At 36.9% G+C, this 21,303-nt stretch overlaps 1 protein-coding gene across 1 annotated transcript in view; it reads left to right on the top strand.

Annotated features, from left to right (window-relative positions):
* ANGPT1 (angiopoietin 1) overlaps positions 1-21,303 on the top strand; it is a 167,661-nt gene that overhangs the window by 121,388 nt on the left and 24,970 nt on the right. Inside the window, exon 7 of the mRNA XM_075495130.1 lies at positions 8,552-8,718. Coding sequence (XP_075351245.1) covers positions 8,552-8,718 — 167 coding nt within the window. The remainder of the gene's footprint in view (positions 1-8,551; positions 8,719-21,303) is intronic.

Here is a 21,303-nt window from a genome sequence, read left to right as displayed (position 1 = left end):
ATTCTGGTCCTGACCAAGGCTTAATCTACAGTGTGCATTTCAACAGTGTGATCTAAGGGAACAAGAATGAAACAATATTTGTTTCAGAGGGCTTTGGATCACTAGACTGGGCACTAGAGAAGATGTTACCACACAAGGAAGCATCTTCTTTATTTGGGGGTATATTTTTGGATGTAAAATTAAACACAATTTTGTGTTGGAGCACAGTGGTATTTTAAATGTGTTATACTCAGCATAGTCTTCCTTATGCAAACTTTACTGGATAACATCAGTTTCAAGTGTTGTGTTGACACATGGCTATATACTTGTGCCTACTCTGCCACCAGTGCTTCAATTTTACACCATTAATGTATACTGATAAGACTCATGTGGTCCTCCAAAGGCTGTTAATATAACCATGTAAGGTACTCCTTACATGCAAAACTTAAAAAAATTTGTGTAATGATGTCATGATTCAGCTTAATTATGCTAACAGCCTGTAGCAGAGCACCATGAAAAAGATTAATATTATTAAAGAAACTTTCTAACCAAACGATGGAAATGCTTTTTTACAAGAGCCGGGTGAGATTTTGAGAGGTTGGTTTTTTAGTGATTTGAACATTCAGCAGAATTGTAGCAGCGGTCCTCCCAAATGATAGTTGTGTGCTCTCATCACGGAACAGCTTTCTCTTCAGGGAGGAACATCTCCTGCTTGATCTGTTCCATCTGGGACTCACTGGAGCAGCCCTTCACTCTGGGGCTTGTGTCAAATTAGCACTCTAACTTTTTGACTCCGATGTTGGTTATCTTCTATTCTTGTTCAGCTATTTAGTGTAGTAGCTGAGCCCAAGCAAGAGAGAAAAGAGCAACCCATAAGTCTGCTGTTTGGGATATTAAGATGGATTATAGGGCTGAGATTCAAGTCCCTGCTCAAACTCACATACAGATGGTTTGACTGTTGGTCTTTCCTGTAGCATTTATGCTCCTAGTGACTATTTTTGCTATTTGGGATGAATTGGTGTCTTTTGAAAAGAAAAGAGAATTAAGTCCTACCTCCAAAAGTTCTTTCCTTTTTCATGAAGTGAAACAAAAGTACTTTTTTTAGATTTTTTTTTTAGATTTTGAATTGTTAGCCCTAAACCCTACAGTTTATTTCTTTGCAGAGAACAAAACAGAAAGTTCTCTTAAGTTCTCAATTCATCTTTCCCAGAATACAAAAATTGAGTTTTCTTTTCTTTAAAACTTACCCATCTCCCTGGGATGCACTTATTAGGAGCTGCACTGTGTCTGTATATTCCCAGGATCCACTTGTCCTAGAGTGAAGAAGGTGATTTGGGAGAGAGGCTCTCAATGTAGTTTGTCTCAGTAGGAAATACTCTCCTGTTTTTAGTTAAACAGTGAGAAAGTTAGATTGAAATCCAGGCCTGAGGAAAATGCACTGGCTGTTGTATTTGGGTCACTGTAGGAAACTGAGCTGTTTGGGGCCCATTTCCTAGCCAGAGGTAACATTTGTGTAAGGTTTGCACCTCAAGCCTAGATTCTGTCACTGTGATTCTTCCTCATCAGGAAATCTGCTACTACTGATGCTGTGTGTGTTTGAGAAGGAAAAAGGAAAAAGTGAACCTAACAACTTCGGTATGTCTACTAATATATTCGGTCTAGAAAGAAACGCAACAGCATGAATTGCTGCAGGATATGAACAAGATTTTGAGATACACTTTTCAAACTTGGAATGATTATACAGGCAGTTAGTTCTTTATTTAAACTGACAATAACTTAGTTTTTGTCTTAGTCTTTTGAGAAGGTACCTCTGGCTTCAATCTAAACATATTTTTAAAACTTGCCACCAAATATTTGTTAGTATTTCACAGAAATAATTGTGAACATTTAGCATTATTTACCCATATTCTTTTAAGTTAACATTATTTAACACATTTGTTCTCTGAGGAAATTGAAGTAATTTCTATAGACCACATCTTTATTTCAAATAATGCAATGAATAATTCAATGTGATGGAAATGAAGAAGTGTACTGACCTTTTTAGAAATTATCTTCTTAAACAAAATCCGTTCCACATTCTCAGCTAAGGCAAAAGGAGCTGAATATTCTTTATGGCTTCTGGGAAGACACTGCTGCTGTAAAACACTGAATTATTATCTGCTTTATTCAGTGAATTGTCTGACAGGAGATGAACCCATAGGATATATTGACTGTGTCTGGTTTCAATTTTGTTTTGTCTATAAAAAGTCAAAGTTTCCTATGAGCATTATCAGACAAAATAAATAAAGTAAGAGAGATAATTGTTTAATGAACTTGGAGTAACATGATTCAAGCAGAATACCCCCATAGGTTTTGCCAAAGCTAATAAAACTCTTTTGCACCCTACTTATTATTTTTGAATAAGTATCAACTTTGTAAATTCTTAAGGTCATTTTTAAAATGAGTATTGAATTCCGTTTCTTTGTACTCATGACTGCTTTAGTAGTTTTGACTCTGTTAATCACCATGCAATTGGAAATGAGGTGATGTAGAACCTGGATGTCATCTAGAGTAAATATTATAAAATCATGTACTTTTGTTTGTGATTCCTGGTTCTAAGTACTTTAATGCACACAAAAGAACAACAAATCACTATTTATTTATTTTTTTACATAACAGTTGGTCATTATGTCAGAATTTACACAATTTACTATATAGTTATAGGTATAAAGAACCAGAAAACTCCTTTGCTTCATCCTAGTACATAAATGGGATTAAAACTGTCAGTAAGGTTCTATTTTGTGTCATTTCTTTGCTCTGAAAACAAGTGTTATCATGTCTACAAGAACAATATATTCTAAATGTAGTACCAAATGTCACCTGATTATTCCTTGATAAAAAACCTATTTTACTAATTGGTTGTGATTTTTATGTCTTTTTAACTGACTTTCAGATCAAACTTTGCCAAAATATGATCTTCATGCAATTTTCAGCAGCAAAACTATAAATGTTTTCCATTTGTGAACAATAAAATGAAACATGAAAATAATCTATGCTAGGTCAGTGCAAAGATTTGTGTATCCTGTCTGTGGCTAGTAGTGGACAGTTAAGAAAGCATATTACGATAATGTAAGCATATTTCCCAGCTATATTCTCCCAGCTTCCATAGAGTGCTAATGAGGAAAATGTAGGAGAACTCTGAAAACTTTTGGAAATTTCTTAGCTTTCCTTATTACATTAAGCACTCTTTTGGGAACTTAAAGCCTCTGATTTGCCAGTCATCCCAAAATGTTATGCAAATTTCAAGGGAAAAGCAAAATGAGTATTTTTGGAATAAAATATAAAGTTTAAAAAATTAATCCCTTTACTTGGAAACATATAATGAACAAAATATAGAAAGCTAATGACAAAATAGTTTTTCTTAGTAATTTAAAATGCAATTTTGGAACAGTGCTTATGACCCTCTGGGTTTCAGAGGGACTTAAAATGTAGTTAACTACAAACACATTCATGAAATACAGATGTTCCTTTTCCTAGTAGATTGATAGCTGAGGATGACTTGGATCACCTCATGTATTTCCTTGAGTTTAAGTACAAAACTTTAACATAAATAATTCTGGAAGTATTTACTATAGCAATATGAATGCAAAAAGCAATGAAGTATGTTGGCAGAGTATATATGTACTGGGAAACAAAGACATTTAATGACAACTGTGGGTCTGGAATAGGTGACTCCTAATGTTAACTTTTAAGATTTAACACTATGCCCTAAGGCATTCTCAAAACCAAACTCCTTGTCCGTAGAAGATGGCAAGCACAGTCTAAGGCAAGGCTGAAGGCATCTTATCACTTGGCACCCCACAGATTTGAGCAGCAGTATAAACATAAATGGTCTGTTAACTAAAATTTTTGAATTTCATTACTGAATTTTCATTACTGAACAATTACTGAATTGTCTCATGAACAGCAAAATTAATGAGGTCTGCTTTTCTGTGGATTTTTGTCTTGCGTCCCCCGTAGAAGTTGCATTTTCGTTACTAATAATCTCCTGAATCCCTATTATTTTCTAAGATTCTCTGTGACAATAACTTGAGTTCTCCTTTTATGTCCCTCAAATCTCTCCCAGATGCCTAAGGGTCCTCTGAGGCAACACATGCTCAGCGTCTGAGTTTGGCTGGCTGGTCTGCGCCTGCTGATAGGCAATTGGAATAGGCAACTGCTGAGCTTCTGCTTCAGCATTTCTCCCAGCAGCAACTCATCCCAGGCACTAGTTCTCCTGAAACCTTGTTGAACTTCAAGTTTGTGTGATTTCTATCCTAACCTCAAAAGTGTTCGAAAAGTATTGCGCAAAAGTAAAGGACAGATGGGCATAACAATTGCACAAGCTTGTTTCCTTATGTTTTCTGGATGAAGAAAAAAAAAAGATTTTTGTATTTGAAGATAAAATTCTGAAATGTACTTTGAAGGCAAATCAAAAGAACCCGGCACAACCATTTTCTTTGCCAGCCTCAGCGCTGGGAATGGAAACGAAAAGCTAAATCATGTTTTTCAGGGTTTTTTTGTTAATGATATGTCATTCTCTTCTGCACACAAAAGCTTACATATCTTGTCAAAGTAGTAGTGTTCTTGTAGCAGCGTAGTCTAAGTAAGATATAAACAAGGAAAGTTGTGTAGTTATTAAATCAGCCAAAGTAGCTGGAAAAAACAGCAAGCATGCAAATCTTTCTCCAGGTCTGAAATAGAGGCAGTAAACTGCAGACTAAATACAGGTTGGAAACAGCTGAGTTTGGCATAATAAAATTATACTGAAGAAATTGTTCCCAACTTTGTGCTTAACAGAAATGTACTGCTCCTCTCTGTTTTAGATCTATGAAAACAGAAAGCTTTGAGTGCCTGTTTGTTTCTTTCTTTCTTTTTCCATCCGTATTAGGTGTTTAATAAAATACTCTACTTCTCCTTAGGAACATTCCTTGCTTCAGAGATATGTTTTATATTCTACTTACTTTGATTTTCTTTTCATAAGAGCAATGAGTTTGTTTGAAAAGAAGTTGCTCCTGACAAGAAAAAAAAAAGAATAATTCTTAGTCTAGGCATTTCTAATCTGAGTTTCAGTATTGTAGCTCCTTATAATAGGATTCAGTTTTTCGTAACTAATGTGGTGGCTTTCCTCATAATTTTTTATATTCCTTTTTATATTCCTTCTGTTCCCTTTTGCTGCAACTTCATTTCCTCTGGTCAGGAGAGCAAACCACTTAGTGATAGATTTTCTTCTTAGTGTAATAACACATGTGAAAAGGGAGAAGGAACTGTAAATGTGAAGAAGAAAAATTATTATTATTTCAGAATAATTATATATGGTGTCTGGAGTTTATATAGAACACGTAAGGGAACACAGAATCTTAAAAAAGCCACATGTATTACATCCTGAATAGGCTGTAATCTAAATAAGATAAGACAAATATAATTCAATAGAGCCACAGTTCAAAGAGGAGTCCCCTCAGCTTGCCAGCACTGGGAAAAAGGGAGAAAGGATTTCCTGAAAATCTTCTTTTAAAGGGAGACAGCTGATATGAATAATATATCTTCTGTGAATAAGAAACCATGTAGACTGTACAGAAATGTACATTGGCTGGCATATATACACCTATACTCCAACTTCTGCCTTCTGGATTTTAGGGAGACAAACTGCCTCTTAGGTAGTCACCGCAGAGCGTATTTCCCTTCCTCTGAGACAAATAGCAATGACCACTGGTGAAAGAGGATGTCAGAGACAAACCACTGACTGCTCTGGTATGACACTGCCGAAGCTGCTAGAACAGGAGAGACCATGTGTGACAGTCATAGGGCAGAGAGAGAAGGCAAGGAGATGGAAAGGATCAAAGGAACAGATAGAAAACAGTGAAAACTGCAGAAGGGTATGTCAGCTGTAGACAGGGTTTATGCAAGTGAGGAACAAGCTTTTGTATTTTAGGAAGTATGTATGAAACCAAATATGCATGCGAATGTGATCAAAGCAGCAGGTGAGATACAGAAGCATCATCATGGGAAAGCTTGAGGAGCAGGAGCTCACATTAGAAGACTGATGTGGTCAACCTAAGATATCACCAGTATTAGCTACAGCCAGTATTTACAGGGACTTACACAGGAAATCATCTGCTTGAGAAAGAGGATATAAAGAAATAATGTAGAGGAAAGGAAAAGCCAACTAATAGTATCCTCCCATATTTCAGTTTGAGTCTTCTTTGACACTCACCACAGACTACTGAATTTCAGTTCTTGCAGACTAAACACATTGTCCATGGGTATCACTTGATGGTCTCTGAGCCAAAAGGCAGACAAGCCTATTCAAAACATAAACTAGTGTACTCAACTTAGCATAACCAAACGTGGCATGTCTTCTCAGCCTCTAATATCAGTGAGCACCAAATATCTGCTCAGGTAGGCTAGTTGAAACAAAAATGACTCCTGAGTAGAGTGCTTTCTAACATAATTCCCTGTAGGAACAACAAAAAAATCCCTCCATTTTATGTTTTTTTTGATCCAGTCATAAACTTTTAAGCTTCTAAATTTTTTAAATTAAGTTTCTTTAGAAGTTTGCAGCTGGTACACCTATGCATTGCCTGAGTGAAGTACTATCTGTGCTGCAGCTTCACTTAGCTGCCTCACGACCTCTGGGGAGGCAGGATTTCACCCTCAATAGACCCAACTAGTCAGGGCTGAAGCCAGGGCAATGCAAAAAGAACAAAAGAGAGAGTGAGCTTTTTTCAGATGGAAAACACTATTTTCAGTGTTTCCATCTCACATTAGGAGTGACTGAAACATCATATAGAGAAGATTGATTTCTTGCCAATGCGTCTCACGGACACATTTCCCATAACCTAACTTCTAGTCCCAAGGGAGTCTCTTAATTTTGCCCCCCTTTAAAAAAATATGTGCTTTCTGGAAATGTTCAAACTTATTCTTGAAAATTACACTGACTCAATCAATGGCAGATCACATGGTTTAATTCATGATCTGAAACTGCAAGCAAATGTTGTCTGTTAAATACCATGATGGGGAGTGCAGAGGGAAAGTAACTTCCTATAATGAATGACAAAGGAAAATATTTGAGATTGGATACAGTCTAATTTATTCCAAAACTAGGATTGTTTTATTGTTTATTTCTTTCCTATATCTGGCAGTCACAGCTTAGTAACAGAGGGTGAATTTTTATCACAGGCAAGAAAATAATCCAATCTTTCATTTAATTTGATCAGGAAATTTTCACAAGGGTCTTCTAAAATACTCCCAGCACATCACTGTAAGCAAATCAGGAGATTTCCAGTTCCCATTTTTCCTAGCTTAAGTAATATGAATAAGCATAATCATGTTGAAATAGTTCTTCACAAGTAAAGATTATGGTTTAAAATAATTTGTATTATTTAAAGAGAATAAAAATGGACCCAAGAGTTCTCATGTATGAACTAATAGTTCATAAAGAAAAATAATTTTAATATATAGTAAATTAAATTAATTACATTAAATAAAACCTTAAATTTAATGTAGTAAAATATGCACTAAAATTTAAACAACTTTAAAACCCGGAAGATGCGCAAAAATATAGGTCTAGGAATACATTTTGAAAACTGGTTATACTTTTTCTTTTATTATTATTTTTCCATGTTTGAAAATCGTATAGTTTGCTTAACTGGAAATAAGATCATCTGAATATACGAAATGTGAGGAGAGTTAGATACCTTCAATATTCTCCTGCTGTTTATTTTTCATTCATAGAATGAATTCATAGAAAATAAAGTTACAGTACCCTCTCCTGTACTTTTGATAGTCTATAGGAATGCTCCTAACTGCTTAAGTTAAAGATTTCAAAGCATCAAAACATATATAGATATCTTATTTCATGTCAGCAGGGTGAGAAAAAAAAACTTTGTACAAGCCAAAATCTTAGCCAATATCAGCTTTAGTGGACCAAGAAAGAAGTAATTAAATGTTACAACTGAGGATCACTCACACACACTGTCCTGTCCAGCAGGTCTTATATACAGAAGAGGATTTTAAACTAAAAACCTCCTGCCTTCATTTGTGGCAGACACTCGACAGCAAAGGAATGGTCCATTCTTCCTTAGACATTAAAACATGAGCTATCATCCACAGCTAACTTGAATTCAGTGTATAATCTAGGCTAATTTAAACTCTTTAACCTTTTATAGTGTATAGCAGAATTCTGTTTTGACTTACTTGTCTTAATGATAACTAGGATTAACACCATATGAAATGTATTATAGAATATGACTATATCCAGTATTCCATTGAAGAATGTGCAAATACAGCATCATACTATTAATATCTTGTATTTGGAAAGTGATTTTCAACTGATAACCTCAACTGCCCTTTCAAATATCAGTTGAACTGCATGACACTCCTACATGGTACATATTAGTAGACTCATTTTAGAGACAGTCAAACTGGAGTACAGAAAGCTATTATGGCCAGTAATTAAAATGTATAGGTAAAATATAATGATGGTTTTATTATTGTATAAAGATTCTACCAATTACAATAATTACATCTAGCTATTTTGCCAACTTTTTTCTAGGGTTTTGGTAGCCCATCAGGTGAACATTGGCTGGGAAATGAATTTATCTTTGCAATAACAAGTCAGAGACAATATTCTCTAAGAATTGAATTAATGGACTGGGAAGGAAACCGGGCATATTCACAGTATGACAGATTTCACATAGGAAATGAAAAGCAGAATTACAGGTAAGAATCTATTGAAATTCTTTTGACTCTGCTGAGTAATAAATAATTGTTCATTTTTCACTTGTTAAATATGAGAAAGGACAATAACATGATACTGATTTTCATTGAAAGTAAATAAAGAGGATAAAAACAAAATAGAAATCTGATTTCTCAGGGATGGAAGGTATAGAGTAAAACTAACATATCTGAGAACAAGGGATGATCTATTAATTATGCTAGCTGGTAGAACTGCTAAAAATTGTATAAGTTTTAGCATATCTGAGACCATCAGAACTCAAAACTGGTTGAATAGAAAAAGGATATGGATTCTTCATTGCAACTTGAAGGATTTCTACCTCAGAAGCATAAAACTGACAAAATGGACATGGGAAGAAATGACCAAAAATGTTAAAACATCTGGTATTTCCAAACTAAAAATTCAGTGTAAATGACAATGAAAAACAGAATGCTGGATCTTATTGTGAGGAGATAAAACACAAAACAAAGTGTCGGGTACTGGATAGCCTCGATTCAGCAGCAGCAGCAGCATTTTGGCATTTATTATAATTTGAAAAAGACATATGAAATTAAAAACTTCTCCAATAATATTTTTCTCCCATACTTTTTTTAAGATAAAAAAGCAGGAAACTTCAATCTGCTTATTAAAAAAATAAAAAAATCCCTTGGAGACACAAGACATATGGATGACATAAGTGGTTTAACTTTTTTTTTTTAATAATTGCTTCATCTGAACAGACAGTACAATGCTGGAGAAAGAAAATGAGCCCCAGAAAAATATCCTAAATTATTTATTACAGCACATCTAGTTAGCATAAGACTTAGGAGAGAAACAAATATATTGTAAAGCCAAACATTCAAGTCATAGCACGTGAAACTAGGTTGGTATGCAGATTTTTAAATTCAAGTAACTCGATTCTCAGAAATGCTGATTGCCTCCCTCCCCTCTGGTCCTCCAGAGAAATGGAAGTGAGAGCAATTTGCTTTTTCTGCTGACAGGACTCTGCCCAGATGGGACACAAAGTAGTGCCCCTGTCCTCTGCGGTTTGTCAGAGAGCATTACTGCATAGTGTAGAAGCGCAAAAGCTACATTTAGAAGTAATCGGTATGAGTTTAGCTCCTGCATAAAGCAAGGACTAAAGCAGGATCCCATGCCACACAAAGGACAGCTCTGTCCTCCATTGCCTCCAGCAATGCTGTTCCTGACACTGCCCATGGCATGCCGTTTCCCCAGATGTGGGAAGGTGGAGCACCCATTCTGAGGCGGTCTTAGGCAAAGAGTAAATACAATTGAAGGAAATTTCTCAAAACAGAGGCTAGAAGTATTTATACAAAACATAGAAACAGCAGTGTAAAAGTGGATAATGTGGGGCCTTAAACATTAGTAGAAGAAGATGTTAAAAAATGTAAGGAAAAGATGGGACAAATATTTATCAAGTGAGGAAAAATGTCAAAGGGCAGAGTTACACATAGCTCTAAAAATAACAATGAAAATAGGAGAAGACGTCAGGAGTATTACTCAGAGGGTGAATGAAGATGGCTGAGTTTGCTATCAAAAACAGTGTCTTTTTTGCTCACATTTATTCTGTACTGAATAAGGACAATGTATTATTGAGGAATCAGAAGGATGTTGAAAATTTAACTTATATTAAAGCATATGTTAAGGGAGGATTTCTTTTCAGGACTCATCTGGGTTCATTCATGGCAAAATAGCAAGAGAATTTCTTGTTTTGTTTCAAAATGCTCGACTGTATTTGTAGTAAGATAGTAGAGCAACTTGGAAATGCTTAAGGGATTTCTGCCTATCATAAGTCCATGTAACGTGCTCAGAGTAGAAGAAGAGGCAAGGAATTTTGGGGAAGGGCTGCACCGTTGTCCCTCCAACAGTCTGGGAACTCTGCTGGGGCCTGTGACCTGAGACTGCCTCAGGCACTAACTGCCAACCAGGACCAGGGCATGGGCTTAAGAAATTATGTACAGTTGCCTATGTATATTTAATTGATTGCCCTTTTCCTGGCACAGTTTTAGCCTGATCCAAGTAGCACTTTCCCAGGCAATTCCTGAACACAATTGTGGGATCCCATGGAGCAGGGAGTTTTTCCAATACATACTGTGAGCAAGTCCGCGTTAGTTTGTTGGGGAAGAAAGGCTGGCCATGCAAACATGAATAGTGGTGTGCCACTAACTATGAAGGCCAAAGAGCAAGCCCTAGCCCAAGATTTAAACTTTATTTAAATTTTGATATGTCCTTTATTATCTGTAATAAACTTTGCCTCAAAGGAAGAACCGTTAAAGGACTTGGGCATAGGATTTGCTTCTCTGCCTTGGCTGATAGCACAGGCACTTGGAGATTTCTTAAGTAGATTAGGTTTAATATGTTGATGAACAGCAGAGTAACCCTGGAAAATCATCCTGAATCAGTCTAGGCCTCCAGGATGTCTATATGAACAGGAAAATATTAAGGAGAGGAGAAGGGAGGGGAGGGGAGGGGAGGGGAGGGGAGGGGAGGAGAAGGGAGGGGAGGGGAGGGGAGGGGAGGGGAGGCGAGGCGAGGCGAGGCGAGGCGAGGCGAGGCGAGGCAAGGCACTTTCATTAGAAGACAGGGAGATCTTTTGGCGATATAAACCATATTTTCTGAACATGGAAACAATTGTGAAAGCTGATCCATGAAAATTCATGCTGAACAAGAAAAAATAAAGAGATGTATTTCAAAAGTGTAGAAATTAAATCAGAAAGGGTGTACAAGGCCTCCAAAGTATAATGTTGAGTAACAGGGATAAATTCTACTATCCATGTTCAAGCCACTTTTCCACAAAAATCAGAAGGAATTTGACTTGGGACTAATGACTGCAGTTTTGGTTCCTGTCCTACTTCATAGTCAAATTAAATCCAGAATGAGCTCTACTCATGCTGTCTATGCAGCCTCCTTATGGTACAACTGAAGTTCCTCTGTCTAGGGAACCGGGAATCAGCTCCATTCACATTATTCTGGAATAAACAGAGAGGGAAACATGAAGAGGCAAAAAGGCTCTGTCCATCTCTGTTGGTCCTTTGAGTTTCAGATGAATTCCTCAATTATTTTTACTCAAACACATCTGAATATTTAAAGAAAATAACAGTACCACGGTGACAGTTCTGGAAATAACGAAGCGTAAGCCACATGCAAATCTAAATTGTTTTTCATGCTTGACAAATGCACTAGTGCCTAGTCCAGACAGATATATGTCCAACAGACATTTTGTAAACCAGAATTATTTTGGGCTCTTTCTTTTAGAAATTATTGCAAGAATGCGTCCTATGACATAAAAACTCTTTATTTTGCTTGCCAGCATCACTATCTGTGATAGAAGTAACTCCAGGAGGCAGGCCAAATAAAAGCCTGATTATTGAGTCCTAAACAGCTGGCCACCCTTCAGAGAATGCTGTTCTCTCTTTATCTGAGGAGCTGCCATTAAGAATTTAAATGATTCCTCTGAAGTTGAAAACCACAGTTCCCAACCTCCTGCTCGCAGTGCCTTTCCTTCACAGTAGTCGGGCATTTGCCATGTTTGCTTTCAATACCTCAAACACGGAACAGCATACTTTTTCAAAACTTTAGTTGCTGTTCATTTGAAATAATTTTGCCAGACAAACTAGATACTCTCTTATTTTGGAAGCTGTTAGGATTTTCTGCTAGTGACCCACATTAAATGTTGCTCCTTCAACACTGTTTGCAAAAATAACTAATTGTAGGCTGGCTGCACTCTACAATAGTTTCAAATAATACAAGTTCACTAAGAAATAATAATCAGTAAAGAGACAAGTTTCCAAGCTGGTCTCGGCAGTAGATCAAGGAGATCTGAAATAGAGGAAGGGTATTGAAATGAAAGAAAAAGCTCCAGTGGAACATCTTTCATTTATGCTATGGTAGTACCTTGTACATTTAGAAGACACACACACACACAAAAATTAAGATTCTAGGTCTCACGTTTGAATATAGTAAATTAAAAAAAAAATAAAACAAATACCATGAAGTGATAAAATATGTCTGAGAAAATATGGAAAATTATTTTCATGCTGTTTTTCCAAAATCCAGCCCCAACATTATACAAAGTTCGATTCAGTCTGGATAACTCCCAATTGGTGATTTCAGAAGGGTTCTGTTTTTTCTCTGGGCTGTTTGTATTCTCTTTACTACTTTTTATTAGCCTAAAGAATCTATGATTAAAAAGAGTAATGCTGAACACATGTATGTTAAAATATACTTGTTTCTCTTTCAAAATGAGACAGCTCCAAAAGGGTTTCTGGGAATGCAGAATAAAATCTATTTATCCCAGATGATGACTGCATAGAAGAAAGTTGAGATGAGAAGGTGGATACTGAAGCAGTAAATGTATAATGATAAATGATAACTGAAACAGGAAAATCAGTGTTGCACCACATCTGAAACCTTCAATAGCATGGAAGTATCTAAGTGATTCATTTCCTTTAGAACATCCTTAGGCTTCTTATCTACACAAAATGATTACACAGAGGGCTGTCTGTAAATATGATGAACATTATCTCGCCAGTCTCTTTGCAAGTCTTACACTGTGGCAAGTAAAATCTCCATAGGGTAAGAAGAGTAAGATCTTGCAAGTCCCATTTAGCGTGGTGTTTCTTAAGTCAAAGGAATTATTCGTAGAACTATAAAAACATAAGTTGAAAGAGACTCCCAGAAGAGACACAGCCTTTCCTTTTTTCCTGTGTAGGCTCTACCTATCCCACTCCTGATAGTCTGTTGACATTGATTGATGTTCTTAGGAGCTGTACAGATGTGACACACTGCTGCTCTGACCTGTGTCCTCAAACCCTCCAAAATTAAACACGAAAAGTAACCATGTGTTGGGATTTCAGGCACCACACTTCATAATCCCACATATTAGTTAATGAAAGCAGATATACTGATGCTGGATTTTGAACAGCAGTAATTTCAGCCTGCACACATATTTGGTTTTGCTACTCATGATACAGCAGCAGCGCTTCCAAGCGATGCATGGGATAGAGAAAGGGGGAAATACAATTATTACTTGGCTGAGCTATTTGTATCACAAAACCCTTAGGGAGGTTGAATATACCCTCACCTCCCTATGACAATATATTCCAGTATTTAGTAATTCTTTTATTTAGAAAAGCTTTCCATTGCTCCAGTGACTCACTATCTTTGGTCCTATCCATGGAGGAATATGATTAAATGATGAGGCAGTGCTGCTGAAGTGAGCAAGACTTTGGGATTGCTGTAAGTATAGGTGAAAACTGATGATGGACAGAGAGCATCCTAACTTCTGTGAGTGAATCATGTACTTAAGGTGATGGCTGACCTTTGAGAGATAAAATTAAGGAGAACAGTCTTTATATTGGAACCAGCGTCATAAAGAGATTAGGAAATCTTATGAGAAAATGAAAGAGAGCATAGATACATTATTAGCGGAACAAGCAAGAGACAAGTTGACAGGAGAATATCAGTTATGTAGAGAAGAATCAGATGTATGGGTCCTCAGAGGCAAGAAGCTGATGGAGTTTGTTGCAAACAGGAGGGAGAGCCATTGAAGTGATGCAAAACACTTCAAACCACTGACGTGGTCCTGTGATTCATACAAATCTAGGTGGCACAGTTTCCAAGATCTCCAAAATACTGTTTCTCTCCAGGCTTTACTTTGGGAAGCCAGATCAGTTGTTGAATGTAAACTAACAATTGTTAGACTTTATGCGACCTGGTAGCAGAGAGTTTTTAGTTCACTGAGGAGAAGCATAGAATCATAGAATCACAGAATGGTTTGGGTTGGAAGGAACCTTTAAAAGTAATCTAGTCCGACTTCCCCTGAAATAAGCAGGGACGTCTTCAACTAGAGCAGGTTGCTCAGAGCCCCGTCCAACCTGACCTTGAATGTTTCCAGGGACGGGGCATCTGCCACCTCTCTGGGCAATCTGTTCCAATGTTTCACCACCCTCCTCATAAAAAATTTCTTCCTTGTATCTACTCTAAATCTACAGACCCTGCTAAAAAGTTTGTCCCTATCTTTCTTATAAGCCCCCTTTAAGTATTGAAAGGCTGCAATAAGGTCTTCCCAGAGTATTGGATTTTTTAACACTTGTTTGTTTAAGAGTTTGCATATTTAGTTTCTGCAGTAGTATTATTTCCCTCTGTTTTCTTAGGCAAACTAGGTAGGTACCCTGGAGCCAGAGGCCTTGATGTAATGTTAATCTTTGATTTTTTTAAGGTGGAGGCTATTGATTTATTTAATCACCATTGTTGAACTAATGCTGGAATTTGTTACAAAAAATTCTCACTTTTCTTTCTGTAAAGTAGAAAAATATTTTTTATACAGTACCAATGAAAATGCTGTAACAGGTAAAAGGAAGTATTATTTGAGAGTGTGACTTTTATGGGGACAGCTGGTTTTCTGCATCTTTAATTTAAAAATATATTCCACATACTATTGCTGTTTCAGCAGTGGGACATTAACAGGCCATTGGCACTTTCCTGAGTGTACAAAACCTCATTTTTAAATATTGGTGTGGTTCTTTATTATTATCCAGGCTTTTCAGTGGTGCTTTTGCCATAAGTAACATATTTTCTTGTGTCATTTTAGTAGTTTAGATAAAACAGGGAATCAGCCTGACTTGTGATTTTTTTCTGAGCCATCTGCTTAGCTGTTTCTGCATTATTTGTATCACCGTAAACCTTCAAAGGGACCATTCTCTGATGGGGAAGAAAAAGTACAGTGGAGGACACATAGGAAATCTGTAGCAAAGCAAGAAAATAAACACAGATCCTCTGAGACCCAGTCCTGTGCCCAGACCCCAGTACTTTTCTTGCCAAATATGAAAACTACAGAATAACTCAAAAAATAGACATGGTGCAAAAATTTAAACCCATAGTAATTCACTTTTCTTTGGAAGCTCGAAATTCAATTTGCAAGTCTACTTCAGAGGAAATATCCATGCAAAATCCTATTAACAGACAGAATGATATCTGTGGTATGCATACTTTCCACAATTTGAAAATATATTTAATATTTTTTCACAAAACAATGGTATAAAATGGATAATATGGAAAAAAGACTTAATGTCTCTATGTATATATAAATATGTGGCTGAAATAACTTTTTTCTGTTTAAGAACACTGTCAGTCCAATAATATTCCATGAAGTCTAAATACTGGAAGTGCAGGGATTCAATCTGATGCCCATTAACCAGAGGTCTTTCTGGAACCAGGCCAGTGTTGCTATATTATATCAGCGAATAAAGCTCACTGGCACTCCATGCACTAGCTCCAAATGTAAGCAGAAATGAAATATAACATTTTCTCTGACTAACTGAAAATTGATGCAAATAGACTTGTGGATTTTATAAATAATAAAATTTAACTTAATCCACATAAATCCCTATGTATACTGTCCATCCACAGCTCTAACCCACCTCTAACTACATAAAGCTCATTTGTAGTTCATTATACAATAGCCATGACTATGCTGAAGCAGGAACAGAGGTTTTCTTCTTCTGTGTTATGGAACATAATGAGAATGCATATATACTGAATACTGTAAAGGAATGACTGAGTAGAGAAGGGGAAGTGAATAGTGAGAGAGAATGATGGGAACGGATAGAAGAGGGATGATGTGCAGCTCCTGAAGGGGAGAGGAGAGGGCTCTGTTGGACAGTGGATTAGGGAGTAGCAGAGCACTTTCCCCCACCACATGCCCATTTTGGTGGGAAGTTGGCTGGGGAGCAGGGGGGTGGTTGCCAGCACCAAAACATTTTTCACTTGTATTCCCTTCAAGAAGCAACAAAACGGGTTCATTTTAGCAAAATAGGCCCTCCATGAAGTGGTATGTAATTCTTTGTTATCCCCCTGAAACTTCATAACTGGCAGCTCTGCAAAATCTGTTTGAGTGAAGTCCCATGTTTGAGTGAAGTAAGAGCACAGGCTGCAGCCATGAAAGCACAGCTGTACCAGACCCAGCTATAATAGGCATTCAATACCAAACTGTATCTGTCCATACAAAGTATAATAATGGATTTTCCAAGAGCTATAAATTGTTACAGAACTACCAATGAAATCTTGTACTAGCATAGTTCACTGAACTGTCTCTTTCACATGACAGAAAGGCATTGATGATTACATTTCTTAGCTTATAACTTAAATATCTTTAGAAGTGGGAAATTTAATTTGGAATTGTATTATGTCGTTCATTATACATGTCATGGCACAAGTAATTCCATACACTGAAGATGTATTATTTCTTCTGAAGGAGTTAGGTATTTGCAGTATTCATCATTAACCTGCTTAAACAGTTACATGTAAAATGAATGCTGCTATTAGTCTTCAGGCCCTTCTGATAAAGAGCATCTACATACTCAGTTAAAGTAATACACTTTGAAGAGCACAAACCTCCTCACCTTTCTAAATCAATTGATCACAGGTGTGAACTGCATTTCAGGCGATATGAAAATCTCTTTTTTTTAGAAAGTCAAATGCCAATTCATATAGGCAAGGTCAGCCCAGAAATGATACAGTTTATCAGACAGTATCTGTTTAAAAATACCATTAAAAGCCCTTCACATTTCTTTTGTGTTTTATTTTGGTTACAAATAACGCTAGAGCACCAATATCTAGGATATGGAGGGAAACCAACAGACGTGTTCCGTAAACTCTGGGAAATTCTTTACTTGAGATTTTAGAAAAGTACTGGTATACAAGCTTTACAAGTTATACACTGTTGGTTGTACAGCAGCCTTGCTTTCTGGGAGGAAAGCAAAGCCTCCAGTGTGAGTTACTCAGAATATGTCTGATATAACAATGACCTAACCATTTTTCTGTATCCACTTATTCATCAATAAAAGATAGATATCTATTAGTTTATTTTCATTATTAGATCTTTCAAGCTGTGTCTAAATTGTTGCTGTCCTCAGTCTTGCTTTTCTCTGTCCTTTTCCCTCAACTGGTTAATTTTCAATTGCCTTCTCCAGATTTATATATTTTCTTCACCAAAACTGGATAGCTCTTCTCCATCTACTCATTTTCATGTACCTGCAGAACCCACCTTCCAGGGTTTCTTGATAGGCTATTGATAAGAAACTTTCAATAATTAAGTTTGATTGTGCGCTTATGCTTCTAGAAACTTTTCTTTCCTTTGGTGTTTCAGGGCTTTTAAACCACATAGCTGGAGAGAATCTTGTTTTCCAATACGTTCCACCACAGCTATCGCTATGGGACATAGTGGGCATGTCATTACCTCCTCCTCCAGGCTCCTAGATTCATTTTTTAAGAAAAGGAAAATATATGAGTAAGAACAAAAGTATCTTATTTTCCCATAAAGCTTATCTACAATAAAATAAACACATCAATTCAAACTACTGGTTACTTGAGGCAAGAAAAAAAATGGTTTGTAACAATTTACTAGACTTAAATATCATCCTTGATTTAATGAATTTAAGTGCTTATTCACAAATCAGACATGGTTTTCTACAGGTAGGTGAGATAAAGATTTTCAGTGCTAACATTAAAGCTGTTGGGCCCTAGGAACAGACTGCAGGACCATAGCTGAGACACTTGATTCTCTGTGCATGCCTGGGGAGAGATAAGCTCCTTAGACGGAAGCCAAATCAGGCAACACACAGAGCAGAGAGCTAACCATTAGGAAATTCTGAAAATAGCAAGGCATCCATTTATATCCACTGACAGTTCACAGCCCACAGCCTGAAGGTAAGAGACAATGTCTTGTCTTCCTCAGGAAAGAAACAAAAACCGCTGGGTTAATGCATTCCTTTGCCAGAGGGGATCCAGATCATAGTTATTGCTTCCCAAGAGAAAGCAGCAATCCGTGCTGTAGGGGAACAGGCTCGTTGATGAAGCTCTGACACTGTGCAGGGAAGAATTCACTGCTCAGTGAACGAGTAGGTATCGGCTCATTTTTCAATGAGGTGGGAGAGGGAATTCTAAGATTGTGCTCCCTGCTCCATGGATTATGTCTCATTTTGAATTAAATAGGCTTTGATTAAATGATGCAAATATGTTATGAAGCAGTGAGGACTATCCCTGAACTCTGAACACTATGCAAACAGTTCTGCTACAGACTTACACTTGTACTCCCTCTAAGGCTCCGTGAATCTTGAACAATTTTTTGCAGTGGGACACGTGTTGCTGGTTATGGCACCGTTCTGAGGGAAGCTTTGTGGTTTTAAACCTTTCTCTTGCTGAGTGAATAGAAACCACAACTCTTACATGGTAGGTAACCACTCAGATCAGTAAGTTGTTACATGAAAAGTAGAGAGTAACAACCACTGGTAGCTCAACTACTTACTACCTGGTGAGGATCTCCACACAAAAAAATGTTAGTAGACTTGTGCGAGAACAATATCATGCAAGCAAGAAAAGTATAGTGAAATCCCTGCTGAGGGCTACTGCACAGGCACACAAATACAAGAGAACTCTTTAATGCATGTAAGTATCGGCAGAAAAAATATCTATGGAAACTCAGTAGTGATCTTACTTGCTATGTATTGTAGCTCAGTGGAGATTTCACCAGCTATTCCCCAGCTATCAGGGACAGGCAGAGCATGACAGGGCACCTAAGAGAAAGATGCACAGGCTTTTATAAGGTAATGGCCATTTTTTTGGTTCTCCGATGTAAAATGACTACTCTCATCTTGTTGGTATTATCTTTATGAGTAACTTCTATTGTTATTCTTGCACAGTGTTGCTCTCTTTTAAGTCTCTGTTGCTTTATGCCACCTCTACATATTTGTATTAAGAAAGAATGTCAAACAAGTATTTTAACAAAGTTTATAAAATCCTGGTGTGAATGGATCTCACTGTCCCCAAGGTAAGAGCTCTCACTTTTGCCAGTTACAACACCAAGAAGAGCTATGTTTCTTTAATTTACTTCTGTCAAAACATTTACAAAGAGCTTAAACCTACTGATGTTTGCGTTAGTGTAGAATTTAGTATAGAAACCAGTAACATCATTTCTTCATCTCCACTGGACTTTGACATGAAACAGTTCCTGAATAAAAGAATCTTGTGAAGCTGAGACACTTCTGCATATTTGCCACCCATGAGGATTTTTTTAATATCAAAACTATTGTGTGTAGGATATCCAGACATCTCCAAGATCAGATGGCATTTAGATTCAGGCTATCCATCACATGGACATAAGTGATGTGATATTTGGCTCTATTTCTATAAAAAACTACATAACACAATAATTTTAAATGTTACAATAATTTTCTTAATCAGCAGTTGAGTATTCTTGTTGTCACTTTTTCACTGTTTGAATTTACTTAATTCTTGTGTAAGATCATAAGTGTTAAAACTTTCTACAACTTATAATGATTATCAGAATGTAGATCAGCATAGTGAAAACTTGTGTACAAATTGTAAGAGATATGTGTAAGGACATGTCAAAAGTTATAGATGGATACAGCGTCACAGTGTGAACATTTAGACTTTCACTAATGTTTGCTAATCACTGATACGTTGATGATTTAGGATTGCAACATAGTGAACCTATAAGTTTAAGTGTGCAAACAGTAAAGGACTGTGAGGGACTATTGCAAAAGTAAAATGCAGAATGAGAAAAAAATATCTCAGTAAAATTCAGGGTTACAAAATATCTCTGTATTAAAATAATTTCTTTAATGCAGATTTCATGATTGTATCATTCTCCTCACTATTATTCGTGAATGTTGGGAAGTGGAGTACATTTTCAGGATCCAAATTCAGGTCCAGCTCAAAATATTTAACCTGGACATTATTCTTGTCATAACCTTGATCAAAACTGAAGAAACTGACACTTCCAAATGCCAGTCCAGAAAAGGTTGAAATGCGGATACAAAGAATGAGATGGGTCTCTGATTTCAATTAGAAAAATTATATTCTTCCTGTGGGTGACCAAGATCTCCATCAGAGTGAACTTGACCACTAAGAGTTTACACGATTATGATGAATTTATTTAACATTAGTGACAATATCTCCAGATAAAAAAAATAACGCTGCTTGGAAAGTTTTCCAAAATGTCCACAATTTTCACCATCAGCCAAAAATTCAAACTTAAATTCTCCACAATGCAGAAGCAAAGAAGAATGGGACCTGGAAGCCCCCTCTGTACAGTTTCTAGTAAAGAGATGTGCACTGTCTGTGCCCACATAGCTGTTGACTCTCTGCCCACTCTCTGAGCTAAACAGAAGCTCAGTAGACTTGTCAATGTGGCATCGAGCCCAAGCTAATATACCCTGCCCTTGAGTAGGCTCAGTGTCGTGCTTATTGCGACAGTACAGCTTCCAGCCAGGATGGAGTGTGGGCAGAATGAGCTCATGTCTACTCAGAGACCTGAAAGAGCAAGCTTTCATCTGCCTGCAAAAAACATGCAGAAATTCTTAGAGTGACCCTTATTTAATCTAGCATATTCGTGGTTAAAGTCTCTGAAGTCTGTTACCAACTGCCCAGCCAACCAGCTCCAGGGTTTCCCCCCCCTCCTTATCATTAACAGCTCTACTGGCAAGTGTTCCTAGAGTCTGATTCTGACAACACTTTCTGCACTGATTCACTGCAGTTTCAGGATAATA

This window comes from Mycteria americana, chromosome 2, assembly GCF_035582795.1.
Source record: "Mycteria americana isolate JAX WOST 10 ecotype Jacksonville Zoo and Gardens chromosome 2, USCA_MyAme_1.0, whole genome shotgun sequence".
In the NCBI taxonomy this organism is placed as follows: Eukaryota; Metazoa; Chordata; class Aves; order Ciconiiformes; family Ciconiidae; genus Mycteria; species Mycteria americana.
Note: the sequence above shows the minus strand (reverse complement) of the source record. Positions and strands in the feature narration are given on the sequence as shown.